General features: G+C 40.1%; 2 protein-coding genes across 12 annotated transcripts in view; both read left to right on the top strand.

Annotated features, from left to right (window-relative positions):
- Positions 1-937, top strand: part of SYNCRIP (synaptotagmin binding cytoplasmic RNA interacting protein) — a 20,220-nt gene extending 19,283 nt beyond the window's left edge. For all 10 annotated transcript variants that reach the window (XM_083730361.1, XM_083730364.1, XM_083730362.1 and 7 more), the window contains one exon: positions 1-937. This exon is cut by the window's left edge. The gene's annotated coding sequence lies outside the window, so the exon portion shown is untranslated.
- A 4,942-nt stretch (positions 938-5,879) lies between these two features.
- Positions 5,880-16,023, top strand: part of SNX14 (sorting nexin 14) — a 39,598-nt gene continuing 29,454 nt past the window's right edge. Inside the window, exons 1-9 of one of the 2 annotated variants that reach the window (XM_083730152.1) lie at positions 5,880-6,169; positions 7,097-7,217; positions 8,657-8,733; positions 8,816-8,894; positions 10,408-10,451; positions 11,330-11,417; positions 11,882-11,966; positions 13,618-13,774; positions 14,493-14,568. In XM_083730152.1, the coding sequence (XP_083586278.1) occupies positions 6,030-6,169; positions 7,097-7,217; positions 8,657-8,733; positions 8,816-8,894; positions 10,408-10,451; positions 11,330-11,417; positions 11,882-11,966; positions 13,618-13,774; positions 14,493-14,568 (867 nt within the window). In that variant the 5' untranslated portion in view covers positions 5,880-6,029. The remainder of the gene's footprint in view (positions 6,170-7,096; positions 7,218-8,656; positions 8,734-8,815; positions 8,895-10,407; positions 10,452-11,329; positions 11,418-11,881; positions 11,967-13,617; positions 13,775-14,492; positions 14,569-16,023) is intronic. The other variant, XM_083730151.1, reaches the window with a different exon arrangement.

Here is a 16,023-nt window from a genome sequence, read left to right as displayed (position 1 = left end):
CATTTTTTAGAATAGTGGTTTCCAGTAGTCTGTCTCACATTAATTGAATTTTTGTTACCTTAATAAATCATTTTAGTATATTGTATGTCAATTACTGGGATAGCTGGGACATAAAGTGTAATTTAAAATTTGTCAAGTATTCATGGGAATATGTAAATGTGCCTTGCTAGATAAGAAGAAACTAAGTGGCTGGATGGTAAAAAGTCACTGCTTAATGAGACACCTGCTGCCACAGTTTCATATACTGCCCATGGTAAAGTTCTACTTTCCATATTTGAGTAAGAAACATGAGTGTTGCATCAGCTTCTGAAATCTTAAACTTGATAGGATGAGGCTTATGGAACGTAGGTTTGCTAAATGTAGCCTTAAATACAACTTTGATTATATTGTAATCCTTGGTGCTGGCAGTCCCAGTGCCAAGGAGGTTTAAATGCTCCCTTCAATGAGGCTGTTGTGCCAACTGGCATCTTTACTGTCATAGTCTTATGAAGAACACTGTCAAGGTGTTTATGCCAAATTTGATCTGATATCTAATGGAGGTGTAGGAAGAGGGAGAAACCTTCTGACTAAATCTTCCACATTTCTCCCATTGCTGGAAAACAAACTTCTTGTAGGCTTTCAAGCATCACTAATTTTGGCTTGGGGAAGAAGGGAAATTAAAAAAATTGGCGTTTTTCAGAATTGTGTACTTAGTCAATGCAAATGCAAAATGAAATTTGACAATATGCAAGATAAAATTGAGGTCATATGGTCCTCAATTTCAGCTGTAAAAATTGTTGGGTTGTGGGGGTGCATGTTAAAATTGACTGGAAGTGGTCTGTATAGTTTGTAAAGCAATGGTGAGTAATAAGTACCAGAATCTTGACAGTGTTCTTAAATAATGATGAATTCAAGCCATTATGACTTTTACAATTAAATATTATTTGCACTGTTCTGACATTGGTGCAGTTTTTTTAGCATTATAATGAAAAAGCGACAGTAAAATGGATGTGGAAACTTGTATTGTGAAAAACGATATTTTAAAAAGAAATGTTAACATTGAAAATTTTAAAACAATATGTGAAGGGAATAAGCTTTCACAATTAGAAACTAAAGGTGCTGAATCATGATTTTAGATTATCTTTGACTGGTCACTTTAGGTGTTGATGTTACAGACTACATCAAGCTTTAGTGAAGTTATTGGGACATGATGTTTATATGGATATCATACATTATATTGGCATGGTAACACAGATTTACTGTTACGTTGTAGCAGAAATTCTGGTGGTATTCAGTTCTGTGCCAGCTTATACTAATGAGTCTACATATGTTCCAGAACTGATGAAGATAGTTTATGCTAGTTATTACTACAACTTATTTCTTCTCTTTTAAGATACAATTTCCCATGAACTTGTGTTGACATAATTATTCCCAGTTTTGCATAGAATGCCATTCAGCGTAAGTGAAGCTGATAGCAATATTTTTGGTGAGGACTGGAGAAAATAAGCAGGGGTATGTACATTTGATAGACTTTTTTTATAGAAAGTGACTTGAGCTGACAACTAGTTCAGTTGCTGAAAAGAGAACAGAAGTGCCTTAAAGGCATTGTGAAATTCCCTTTTGTCTATAAACAAAGATAATTCCTTTGGAAAGCTTCAAAAAGCTTTTCTGTATATTTTACATTCCCTGTACATATGCTTCTCATATTCAGTTATGTTATATGAAGTAGATTGGAGAGGTAGTTGTAAACATTTCACATTACAGTACAAGCTAAACACACCCTGGCTTGAAAACAAAAATGTAAATCTTGTACAAATTGAATAGTAATATGTTCGTAATATGTTAAGTAACCTTTCATCGAGTAAAGAGATTGCATGGGCTGTTTGCAGAAATGTGAAGCTTCTCTAACTTTGCAATTCTGAAACTGACCCAACAGGGGTCTTCTACACTGGCTTTGTTCTGAGATTAGAGGATAAAAGCTGAAGGTGACTGGCTGGATGCTGCAGTCTTCATCTTGCACAGAAAGTTGTGGCTGCTAAAACAGAGGTCTTTGCCAGTGAGTACAACTGCTGCCACTTAGTGTGCCAATAAAACTACTCATTTTTGTAGCCATTATATCACTGGATGAAAGCACCCTCCTAGCAAAACTTTAGGATAAAAGGAGGGTTCTGCTTTCTGAAAATAATACATGTTTGGAATTCTCTGAAAAGATGTAGTAAAGGAAGAACTGAACTAATAAGAATTGTTGGAACACAGCATTCCTTTTGGGATATTGCTCAACTTTAATGAAATGAAATAGCTTCATTATATATAAAGAGGCATGTTATCCTAATATTTAAATAAGAGAATTGCCTGAAGATGGTGGCACGATTCTCTGCTGTTCTGGATGCGTGGCTCAGGCAATGGATTACAGGTAAGCAAGTACACGAGGCTTGATTCAAAGCTGCTTATTCCTCCAGAACAGATGGGGGTGGGCAGACTGCAGGGGGAGTTGGCAAAAATTGCCTCCTCTATTTATGGATACCTCCCACTGGAGCAATACTTCTGGGAGGACCAATTGGATTCCTCCCTTTGTTTGGTGAAGTCTCCACTGGATTTGAGCCTCTTCTGCAAATGGAAGTATATGTGTGTACTGTTTCCTAGTTTCCCCTTACAGCCTTTCACAGTGCCTCGCACTATTCTTGAGAAGTCCCTCAATCCCAGAAATGATTTTTAAGGAAGAGGAAGCTCAGGCCAAAGAGTACAATGTTCTAGACACAGAAGTCTGGATCTGATCATTTAAAAACTATGTAAAATACACAAATCATAGAACATGATACATATTATAAGATTCATACAAAACTCAATCAGAACAATTTACATAAAGAAAATAAAAAACGTGCAAAAGAATCAACTTTATAAATTCCTCAAAAAAGTAATCTTAGACAAAGCAGTAGTATGCTATTTGGGATAGCAATCTAAATGGGGGTGGAATTACTTTTCCCTCATTACTAATGGGGCAGGTCACCAACCCTAAATTGCATCCTGGTACTACATTCTTCAAATAATAATAGAACCACTCTTAGTCTGCTGCTGCCTCCCCCTCAGCTGTAGGGCGGTTGAGGGGGAAGCTGTGGGCAGACGCAAGCCCCATGCTGCCTTTTGGGGCAGCGTGGAGCTTGCAGGTGCTAGAGCCACCACGTCACTCCCAGGAGAGATGTGGCTCGGGCACACTGCAGGTCAGGTCCCTCGGTAAGTGCTTTCCCCTGTGGTGTGGTGCCTATTTGCGCCCTGCCCGCCCATCTATGCCTCTGCCCTAGGATCTGCTGGTAGAGAATAGTCTGCAGTTTCTTTATATTTCAGTTATCTTCAAAGATAATTGGAGATGTATAATTGGTTGGGAGATGGAGAAGTTTGGTGTCTCCAAACTTGTTAATAAAAATATTAATGTTTGTTATTTTCCACATTAAATAATAAACTGGGAAAGAAAGCAAGTGGATAAGAAGCTGTTATAGCAGGAAGAAAAAAAAAGTAAAAAGGGGATGAATATAACTTGCAGTTTGTGTTGCGATAGGAGTTGAGTGAATGGAAAAAGTTATAGGTGAGTAAAAATAACAGATGTGTGGGTGAGAAGGGAGAAATATGGAAAGACCTCCTGAGCCTCTGGATCAGCAAACTGAGGGGAGGCTGTCACAATAGCCTGTAGTTAGGTCTGTACTTGCGGAAAACTGAGCTGTGGAGCTTGTTGCCACAAGGAAAATGCTGTGGCAAAGCATTTAGATATTTACAAAGATGGATTTGATAACTTTGGAAAATTATGTCTGATTGCCATCTGGTTATGTCAAGTACTGCCAGCATTTTGTGATTAGCTCTGCTCACCACTATTCTGTGATTGCTGGGCCTTAGTAATTAGTCACTGCAAGTGGGGCCTGGGAGTATAACATTTGAGAACCTCTGTTCTAGAACATTTTCCACATCTACACCATTACTAATCTTGAAATGCTAGTTTTTTTATAATTGCATTTTGTTGAAACGATTATTTTAAATTCAAATGGAGTCTTGGATTTATCACAGTCAGCTAAATAACATTTAAGGGCTACACTGTCTAATGCAAGGGTTCTACATTTTGTAACAGCATAGTTTGGAGAACTGCAGCTATAACTGCCATATCACAAACTCAACACCAGCATTGCTGACGTTATTGGGATTATAGAGGAGAAATTGTTATGTGCACAGAAACCATGTTTGTCATATTTAATGTCAAATGTAGATTAATTTGTTCAAGAATTTAAGACTGATCTTGGGTAAAGTGCTTAAATGAAAACATCTACATGAGATACCACAGGAATGAAGGAGACAAATAGGCAAGATGAGCTTAGCTCTTGTACGTTTGACGGTGCTTTTTTACATCTGAATAAGTAGAAGATGGATGTTTGCCTAATCTTTAATACCAGATCTTCAGAATGGGCTTGTAATGGTAGATAGACTAATGTATTGCTGTCTAGCTGAAACGACAAGTAAAAAGAGTTCCAGCTGTTGGAGTTGGTCTTCACTGAATAGCAAGTATTTATGCTAGGCCTACTGCTCAAATGGTGTAAGCAGAGTGGTAATTTGGAGATGCTGCTAAGCAGTAGTGCATACAGTTGCATTTTATATATACCTCTGATTTCAGAAGGGATTGCTTTTGATTCATTCATAGATATCAACTAATTTGTAGTCAGTTATAGAACAGGACTTGTGTGATCATTAAAAATTAGAAAAATCTTGGCCCTTCCCTCCCACCGCTGGGGAAAATTACCAATGAAGAAGAAACTACATAAAATCCGCATCAATTCTATGCCATCTAGCATTCGTAGTGCTGTTCCTTTTTCGGTCATACAACATAGTCGGGGGGGGGGGGGACTTTCGTAAAAGTATTTGGATGGCTGTTTTAACTTATGCCAGGCGACCCTGCCCAATTGTCATTTCAAGCAACATGGACAAGGCTACTCTTAGCAAAAAAAAAAGGGGGTGGGCCAGGGAAAGGCGACCATATCATGCCAATTGCCGGGGAGGGGGAGTTGTCCCAAACCTGCTTTGCTCCAGATGGTAAGACTCCAGTTCCCATTAGTCGCAATAAGGGTGGCCGTGGTTAATAGTGATGGCAGTTGTAACCGGGAAGTGTGAGGGCGGCTCCTGGTTGGAGCAAGTTGCTCTAGCTGGTGTCATTATTAGAACCTGTTCCACCATTTTCTACAATGAGCTGGAGTACATGTGAATCCTTATCCTACTTAGGTTAGTCGGGGAGGCTAACAGCCTTTGCTGTAAACGACAGGAACATGCACCTGACAGCAGGCTAGGTCACAACAACCTTTTACGTTATATAGACGTCGGTACCTCCGTACCTGAAGGTACCGCAGCATCCTTGGTTGGTTTATTATTATTTGTGCTCAAAGGATGCAGCAACTGGCTTTTCCTTTGTGGCTAAGGGTGAGCAGGTCCTGAGGGACTTACGTGTCGTAAAGACCACTGCTTGTTCGGACCCTGCGCCGGCTGTTTAGTAGCATGCAAGACCTATGGAAATGTGGGCTGTATATCCTATTAAGAGTTGGCGAATGTTTCCTTGCTTCCCCCGTCCCGGCTTTCGTCGGGCCGCCATTTTGAGCGCTTTTACTTCCTTCTACAAATTGGAAGTCTGCAAGAATGGGCGGAAGTGCTTCAGCGGTTCCGCTTCTTCCCCCCGCCCTTTTCCGTTGCCCACGGAAGAGGGTGCCCAAGCGGGCGGAGGGAAGAGGCGCGCAGAGGGTTGCTGCGCTTTTCAGGGGAGCTCTCCCAAGAGGCCGAGGGGAACCAAAATGGAAAAAGCGCTTCGGGGAGCCTCTCGGCCCCAACTTCCTTCCTGAGACACGTGGCAACATTGGCCCGCCTCTTTTGCGTGGGTGGGTTGGAAGTCACGTGAGAGAAAGCGGGGTGGGGCGATAGGTCACGTGAGAGAAACCGGAAGTCGGGAGCGCCGAGTCCCGGGCATTTTACTGACCGCGGGGTCTGCAGGTGCAGCCGGGGTCCCGTGCTCCGCCACGGCCCCCTCCACCATGAGGCGGGTGCGCGCGGCCGGGGAGAAGCTGTGCCGGCGCGTGCGCGGCGCGGAGGCGCTGCGCGAGACGTGCCGCCAGTACCCGCTCTTCTGCTGCCTCCTCCTGGGGCTCAGTGCGGCGACGCTCCTGCTCAGCCGGTAACGGGGATGGGGGGGGGCGAAGCGGGTTCGGCGCTGGGGGTGCTCCCCGTGACGGAAGCGCACGAGCGGGGCAGAGCCCGCTCTCCTGCTCGCGGAAGGCGCTTCAGGTCGAAATGTATTTGCCACCAGTCAAATAAAACACATCCCTTAGTAGGTGTAGCCGGAAGGACGGCTGTGGAAGGGGCGTGATAAGCCCTTTTTAGTAAACTACTCGGGTTTTGTGTTTTAAGAGCAACGGTAGGGCACAAAACTCAATAAACAGAAAGGAGGTTTGTCTTTACGTTACGTTGACCTTCGTTCGCCCCCCTCACTGAAGTATCACAATGCCTAGAATAATTCGTATCATAGAGCTGTAGAGTTGGAAGGGATCACAAGGCTCATATAGTCTGACCCTCTGCAATGCAGAAATGTTTTGCCCAACATAGGGCTTAAACCCACAAATTCCGAGTCTCACTCTCTACTGACTAAGCTATCCCAACGGTTAATGATGGTCTCTTTGCAGCAGTGACTATGATATTTTGGAGGAGTACCCGTATCTCTCTTAACATTTATTACTTTAGATGCAGCACAGTCACTTACTGCATTATGCTTATTCCCATTCAGGCTCCTAAGTCTTGGCGCTTGTAGGTTAGGCACTGAAATAAGCAAACAGTTTCTTCACCATTTAGCACAAGTATGGAGAATTTGTAGGCTCCATAAGTTCGTCAGGGATGATGAGAGTTGTTGCCCGTTGGTCAAGTTGGTTGGGGTTGATGGAAATCTTAGTCCAACAGCATCTGATATGATTGTCTTGAAAGCTGTGTAAATTTCTGTTATAGTATATGTAGTGTTGAATATAGTTTTCCAAAGTTCATAGTAGAAACATAACCCGATATACGTTTTTGTGCTGCTTTGTAGATTGTAATTTTTCTCTTTATTTTTGAGGTATCTTCACATTCTCATGACCTTCTGGTCATTTGTGGCGGGAGTTGTCACATTCTATTGTTCCTTAGGACCAGATTCCCTCTTACCCAATATTCTATTTACAATAAAACATAAAACCAAGGTAAAGTATAACTTCATTATTATGCTTTGATACCTCATATGGAAGAAACAACTGAATACTGCTTTCTTTTATCATTGTCGGAGCACTAGGTTTATGCAAATTTAACTGAAATATTAGTTAATGATCAAGAACTACTTTTAGTTGATGCTGCTGCAAGTTTACAGCATCTTTGTTTATTAAATACTGTATTTGGCACACTTCCTTCAATATCTCAAAAAGTACCTATGTTGAGACTTGGGTAATATACAAATTTAGATTAAATTAGTTAAAAGGCTGATGTTTAATGAAATTATTTCATAGCCATTTATTTTACTGAAAAATATAGAAATATCTGTAGATTGTATGGAACATATGCCACATCAAAATGTATTTGCAAAAGGCATACATGCTTATTTTGAAGAGACGGAGGGACTGTGCACGTACAAATATTTCTAAATGATGCTATGTACAGTTTCAAGGGGAAGGGGGTGTGCGCAGGTGGAACATGCTAAGCTCTTCACCCCCTCAAAAAGCTGAGCTTACCTTTTCAGTGTCAAAACCCAGCTGGGGCTGAGTGGATAGATTTCATTGGGGGGGGGGGAGAGAAAGTACCAAATGAAGGAAAGGTTGGGATATTGTAGTGGGTGGCATGAAGTTCCAAGTGTGAGAGGATTCTTAGACACACTTTTCCTCCTCACCACCAGCTAAGGTTTGGTATCACTGATGCTTCTGCCATAAATGAAAAGAATGTCCTGGTATGAAGCTGTTGGTGAGAAGGGAAAACATCCTGTAGAGCCTTCATCTCACTCCTTTCTCAACCCAGCTGAGGTTTGGCATTGCTGCCTCCCCCCCCCCCCATTTGCTTTAGACAGATTCATAGATAGAAGAGGTAGTGGAAGAAATCCATTGCTGCTGTCCACTTATAGAATGGCATTTTATTTAGTGAAAGTGTCAGCTTATGTAACAGAAGGAGAGGCAATTTTTGTCATTCCCCCCTCCCTTTCCCTCTGCAGTCACCTATGTCCCTCTCAGATCAGTTCTGGAGGGTTGGAGTGTGGAAGGTATAATGCTATGGTGGAAGGAGAATTGGAAAAAAACCCCCACTCTTCTATTTGGTAGATGCTTCAGCTGGATCAAGCATTGTTCCACAAGTGGGATAGCAGCAAGATAAGATTGTGGGAAGGAGCAGGAAGGTGAAAGCAGAATGAGTTTAGGAGAGTAGCCTAATTTCAAGACATTTGAGATGTGCTGCGGTGTGAATATTTGCTTGATGTTACAAGCCTTGTTTTTTGGGGGTGGGGTGGAGGGTGCAGACTGTTTCAGTATTTATTTCTGTGTTTTATTGTTCTGTCAACATTTCTTCTTATGTGATTAGTTTCATTGCATAATCATTAAACATGGCCAATGCTGAATTATTTCCTTAGGATTATGAGTAATGGAACACTTGTTTGTTTTCTTAGCAATTAGAACTGCAAGAACTATATCCTCAAGGTTACACCTGTACAGTATGTAGCAGCGTCAAATGTAATAGGCACAGGTAAGTGAAAAATAGCATTTTAATTTTCTTTTTTGTACCTTGAGGAATGGACCACTGCTTAACAATCTTCTTTATTCTATAGGCCTACATTTCTGCTACAAAATTATCAGCCATGGCTGAACTTGAAAGTCCCTTCTAAAGTTGATGCATCTCTCTCAGAGGTAACTGTTTAGCATCACCAGGTGTTAAAACAAATCACTATCATCCTTGCATTGAATACCAGAATTTTGCATTTGCCCTGTTTGTAAGAATTAGTAAATTATGGGTGGATCCAACATAACGCTAAGTGAATGTTCAGCCGGTGCAAGGATTTCTGCTTGTGCAATAGAATGTCCTCCCCATCCAAAATCTGTTCCAGGAGAGGAGGGGAAAGGTCCTGTTTTGCATAAATGAAAATCCTTCTGCTGACAGGATGGATTCATTCAATACCACCTGCAAAGATCTTGCCCCTAAAATGTGGGGCCTATCCTTGGTGGGTCAGCTGCTGTCTAATATCCAGGGCTGCCACCAACCTTGCAAAGTATACTGCCATCACACCTTATGTGGTCTGGGCAAGGAGACTCCCATACCTTACTGGACACCCCTAGGATTCCAGAGAAGCAAAAGCTTAAAAAATAAAGAGCTAAATGCTCTCTGAGCCTCAGGCCAGCCAATTATTCAGTAACAATTAGTTAGGAACTGGATTCAGTACCAAGGCTTGTATCCAATCTGAAATAAGATAGCTCTATTAAAAAAGAACAAGAAGAAAATGGAATAAAAATAACTGCATGTAAGGGGGACCAAAGTACAGTTGATGTTTAGGTAATATAAATCAGACTAAAATAACAAAAGTAATTCTGAATGCTATACATACCACAAAACAATGCTTCAGAAACAAAAATCCATAGCATAGCAAATATGATCTCCCAGATAAAAAAGTCAAGGAAGGCAAAAGGAGACTAAATGGAAATTAAAGGGAGAAAAGAGACAAACGGCTAGCCTAACAGTAAAAATTATAGCAACTGAGGTTGAGTCCCCCAAACCAATCAGAAGACTCAACAGCTGGAACCTTCGAGCATTTTAGTGTACATGCTTTTCATAGCTGAAACCAGTTCCTAATTACCAGGCCCCAGCTCTGACCTTGAAACCTAGGAGCAGCATAGATGCTTCAGCTCTGTAAGATTACTTGAGAGTAGCGCCCAGCTTTTTATCTAGAGGCCTAAAAAAGTAAAGCATTCCGTTAACACTGTCCTATGAATATTTATAAAAAACAAGCACTTTTATCATTTTTTAAATTATAATTGATTGATTGTAAAAATAAATAAATAAGGAGCACCGTGTGAGAGGGTGATTTTCTTTCTGTCACTGCATTAATGGGAAAGGGAATATTTTTGGCTTGTTGCCGCTCACATTGCTGGTAGTAAACAGGCCAGTTGATTCTTGAAGAAATGCATGCCTGCAGTTCTGCCACCTCTCTACCAACATTTTTGGGCATACAAGAACCTGAACATTGAATCCCCAGACTGTACCCCCCATTGCTTTTTAAATGCTTTTGGGGCTGAAGTTTCATGCAGTATACACAGCTGCCTTTGTTGCTGAAATGCTTCTGCCAGTGGCATGCCATCCCTATGTTGCCTCTTTTACTGGGAATATTTTAACGCATTATTTAATTTTTCACTGTGATTTTATCTTCAGGTGTTTGAGCTTGTGCTGGAAAACTTTGTTTATCCTTGGTACAGGTAAGATTCCTTCAATGAATCTTTATTCAGTGGTTTTTTAAATAGCCCTATATCCATCTACACATAGAAGCCACAAAGGATGGCATATAAGACAATTCATTCTTGTGTTGCAAATTCTTAACCTGTGGACAGTAGAAGTTCCTTGGATCAATATTGTATTTTAAAGCTTTGCCTCATTAAGACAGCAGAGGGAGCTGAAATACCACTTTGTCTTAAAATAAGAGCGCTTTGAGTATTTGTTCACTGATAAGGCTTAAAGTATATGAAACACATTTTGAAGCCTCATTTTGTATAATTATATATATTTAAGCCATTATATATATTTAAGCCATTATATATATATATGAAGCCTCATTTTGTATAATTATATATATTTAAGCCTCTAGATGTAGTTTTATTTATTTATATTTTATTGAAGTGATTTCAATTAAAAGAAATAAAGTGATACAGAAAAAGAAGAAGGAAAGGTGAGGGGGAATAAAAAAGAACAACAAATGGATTTTGTAATACTTAGAAATTAAAAGCTCACTTTGATTGTCTGGTGAGCATGAAAATTTGGGAGTATAGTTTGGGAATCTGTGAAATGTTGTTCAGTGTATCGTTTCCCGTAGATAGTGTCTGGAGCCGTATTAACCTAAATATTTATTTCATTGCTTGATTTTTAAAAAACAACACCACCACTCCAAGTGGTTTACAAATAAAATAAATCAAGAAAAGATAGCAGGCATAATTTTAAAACATACAAAGGTTAAAATACTAAAATAGATTAAAGTTACCTCAACTTTATAAGCATCCTATGAAATGACTAAGCAGAAACATAGATGAATGTATTTGCTTATCAATAATGATGCACAGTGCTTTCTTTTGAAATTTTGCAGGGAAATAACCGATGATGAATCATCTGTGGATGAATTAAGAGTAACACTGAGATTTTTTGCATCTGCAGTAATTCGCCGAATATACAAGGTAACAGTGCTATGGTGTTGAATCGAAAGTAAATCATTTTCGGTTGGGCTTTTTAGAAGAGGGTAGTAAAGGATTATTTGGGAAACACTGGGTGCACAGCCCCCCCCCCCCCCGCAGACTCATACCTGTTTTATACCAGTCCAGTGCTTGCAGTATTTTTCAAATAATCTTGGGAATTGTATCTTAGGTTTATTGGGAATTTATGTTCCCAGCCCCCTCTCAGATGTACAGTACTTGAGAGTTTTCTGGAGGCGGTGACTTTTTAAATAAATAAATCCTTTATGCTGGGACACTTTGGCTGAATTAAGCTCTTGCATCTAATTTACAATTAAAACAAGAACCTTCAATACTTGTCTTGTTTTTTGACACTAAATTATGCAGCTTGAATGTTCCTATATAAGCAAATGCACTTTGTTGTCATCTTCTTATTAATAATAGGAAAATGATTTCCTCTTCTCATCCAGGTGGATATTCCAACGGTTATTACAAGGAAAATGCTGAAGGCAGCTATGAAGCATATAGAAGTAATAGCCAAAGCCAGTCATAAAGGTAGCATTGACAGTACCATTCATTTTAATGGTTGTTAGCCTGGCAAAACCCCATTGCCATCTTTATGAAATGGTTGTTATCTCTTCAGAGTGCTTTCCTGAATAAAAACCCATGACACTTTTTTTTTATACCCCATCTTTACATTGACTGGGACAAAAAAGTACCCTTGTGAAAGAAAAAAAAATCAGGTGTGCTGAATATCTTTTGTCTGAAGTGCTGTTTGTTTACAGAACAAAACCTGAATTGGCCAATGGATTGTTATCATGCTATTTTTGATCAATTGGCTTACAACTGTTGTGTCTGTGTTATCATGGGCTTTTTTTTTTTTTTTTTTGTTAATGGCACCTGTTAGTAATGTAATTATTGCAATCTGTCATTTTCTACATTTCATTCCCATCTGACTTCACTGTTTAAAATCATTTCTGCCACTACCCCCTCCAACATGTATATCTGTAAATCAGAATATTACTTCATGCTTTTGATAAAGTGGTCAGTAGTCCACAAAAGCTTATCCCGTAATAAATACATTAGTCTTTAAGGTGCCACAAAACTCTTTGGTTTTTATGTGCTGCCAGAGAATTATCATGGCTACTTTTCTGGAAATGGTAAGTGACTGAAATATTGGGAGACAATAGAGTATCTTGTGTCTGTAAATTCTGTAATGACATACGCACCTGGTGTGAATTTTACACAAATTGATTGAATTCTTCTTTCATCAACAAACTAAAAAGCTTTACTGCAGTGTATCTTGGCATAAGTTAAAAGTTCTGTGCCCAAATCTGTATTTGTTGCATCAGAAGAAAGTGTGCATCATAGTACTGAAACTACCAGAGCCAGATAACACAACATTTTACATGTGATTAATATTTGTTTTGAGTAGATATTAGCCCTTCCCTTTTTGGTATATAGATTATCCAGCAACTGTCTCAAAAAACAAAACAAAAACCCCAAATGAAAAACTGCTACAGTCAGGAATAAACTGAGTTGCTGGTAAAATGCTTGGGGAAACTTTGGCAGTTTCCCATGCTATTTCTGAATAATCCCCACCCCATCGCAGCGGGATAACAGATGCAGGCATATGGAAATTGGAGCAAATTCCGAGCACATCTTTTGATGAGAAATCATGGGTGTTTCTTGCAGAAATATCTCCACCTTTAATGTGGATTGTTGTCTAACTATGTCTTTTGTCTTGAGACTGCAAAATTCTTTGTATTTATGGAATTTGTATGACATCACATAACATAAAGTTCTCTGAATCACTTAGAATAAGTAAACTAGGTAAAAACATTTGAGGTACAAAATGAAACAGAACTCTCTGACTCTCCCCAGTCAGATTTGAAAACAAGCCCAGATTACCCAAGTTTTTTAAAAGAGATGGGTTAACACAAGGTGCTTCACTCGGTGCTGAAAAGTTCACATACATGGCTCAGTTGGTTAGAGCGTGGTGCTGATAACACCAAGGTTGCAGAACACATTGCAATAGTCTGACTGAGCAGCTATATCAATATTTCTAGAACTACAGCCTGTCACTCTTCATAGCTGCTCTTCACAGCTGAACTGTGTTATAAAGTAAAATATGAAGGAATTGTTACATAAAGCTATTCTATATAAATTTTATATAAATCTTGCTGGATTTCCTTTTTCCCTGCAGTGAAAAATGTTGAATATTTACAGCAAGCTGCTTTAGAAGAATATGGACCAGAGCTGCATGTGGCTTTGAGAAGTAGAAGAGATGAACTTCATTATTTAAGGAAACTTACAGAACTTCTTTTCTCCTTCCTTCTACCTCCAAAGGCAACAGACTGCGGGTATGCTATGAATTTAGGATTCTGATTTATTTGCATTCCATACTTTTTCGTTGTGTGGTTACGCACAGTAGAGTCCAAAAACAAATCTTGTAATCTCAGAAAATCTTACTTTGCTTCCAGGACTCTTGTGCAACTACACCTGGCTAGGGTCAACACTTGGCAGTGTTCATGAAAAACCAGTTGTGTGGGAGTAGGTTCAGTATAACCTGTGCTTGGTTGCGATTCTTCTCAAAGGCTTCAGTCGCAATCTCCAATTAGTAGGTTTTCCTTCCACACAGATCTCGGTTGTCACAGAGTGTTTGTTGTGAGGGAGGAAGGGAAAGGAGAATGTTAGCCGCTTTGAGACTCCTTAGGGTAGTGATAAAGCGGGATATCAAATCCAAACTCTTCTTCTCTTCTACAGAACTGCTCCTCTTCCATCTGCCCGCAAAGCTTAATGGCAACATCCCCAGAGCGCCATATTCTTCAGTTATTTTGCACCCTTAATAGTAGTGATCAGTACACATTCAAGTGCTTCAAATTGGCTCTGGTCTGCAAGACAGAAAGGCCAGATCAGTGCACTGTGAGCAGCAGTGTGAGGAATTCTTGCATATTTTACAAATATGACTTTTTTGCAAGTGACTTTTCCAACAGTTTAGAATGAGTACTTTATGAAAGCTCCATTGGGATGAGAGAAAAAGCAGAAATGTATAAAAATAAGCTCTTTTATTCCTTTCAGATCATTCACCATACTTATAAGAGAAATCCTTTCAGGATCTGTTTTCCTTCCCACCATGGACTTCTTAGCTGATCCGGTGAGTTTTGAGACGTTCACTTAGCCCTGTTCTCATTTTTCAATGAAATGCTACAGTTGGACTGCTATAAGAATGAATTGTTGTATTTGTTTTCTTTTTATTATTGCATTTGCCTCAGACCTTTTCTCCAAGCTCAAGGTGCTGCTGTAAATGGTCCTCCTGTTCCTCATTTTATCCCTCATAACAACCCTGTGAGGTATATCAGGCTGAGGGACTGGGACTTCCCCAAGGTTGCCCAGTGAGCTTCATGGTTGAGTTGGGATTTGAAACCTTGTCTCCCAAGTCCTAGCCTGACACTCTGATCCTTGTTTGCAAGGTTTTATTCATTTTATGTTCTAAGTGGCTTTAGGGTTTTTTATTAATATTAAAGAAAAGCGGGATATAAATGATTAAAATAAAGAGATGCTATAGGAAAAGCCTCTGCAACATTATCACTTGAACTAGGCATTCACAGGGCTTCATTTGTAATAGCTACAGTTGTTGAATATATAAGATTTTTCATTGTTCCAGCAACCATTTGATTGTATTCCCACTAAATGCATTTTTAGATTATTTTATTTTTTTGATGGCAGGTTTCACTCTGCGAACGTGCTCATGCATTCATAAACAACTAGCTCATTACGATCTGAGCCAAAATCCTTTTACATTTGTGACTTGGCTTGTACATCATCTTGGCTCATTCTGAGCCGTCTCTGCTCCTTTCCCTTTTCTGGAAACATACCTTCCAGTGGCAGTGAAGGGGGAAAGCAGGCTGAACAAACTGGAGGACTGCTCTCCAATCCTTGGTTCGGTCTTAAATCCTTTAACCGATACAAACTTCTCAGTGCATAATAATAAGTTCCCAGGGCCTGGAAATTGTTGCAAACTGGTTTTGTTGACAGAGGTGAAGATTGAAGCCACAAGTCACTTTGCATTGAATGCGTTTCAGCTTGTGCAATCCAAGGATTTGGCTGAGGCTGCTTGGAACATCGGGTGCCACCACCTGTGCACGAAATCATTGTCTTTTCTGGCTACAACAGGTTGCTAGGACCAAACGTACTATCTGAACCATGTAGTGAGTCATCCTTCTCTGAGGGAAGGGATCATGACTGCTGCCCTGCCCGTGTCCTTTGTTTTAAAAGATAAAATCTAGATCCAGTGGTCCTTGATAACTATCGCCTGGTGCCCAGTGTTCCATTTTTAAGCAAGGTCTGGAGTGGGAGGTGCTACTGCAGTTCCAATCAGCCTTGGATGATATTGATTACGGAGCCATTCAAGTCTGGCTTTCAGCCTAGTTATGTGATGGAAGCAGCCTTGGCCACCTTGGTGGATGACTTACTCTGGGGAATGGATTGGGGATTGTAGCCTTGTTGGTTCTCCTGGGCCTCTAGTGACCTTTGATAACATTGACTATGGTGCACGTGACCCCAAAACTAGTGGGAGCTGGTGAGCCAATCAGCTAGTCACAGAAGGATA

The sequence above is a fragment of the Podarcis gaigeae genome (assembly GCF_964106915.1).
Source record: "Podarcis gaigeae genome assembly, chromosome: 3".
NCBI lineage: Eukaryota > Metazoa > Chordata > Lepidosauria > Squamata > Lacertidae > Podarcis > Podarcis gaigeae.
This window is presented reverse-complemented; position numbering and strand designations above follow the sequence as displayed.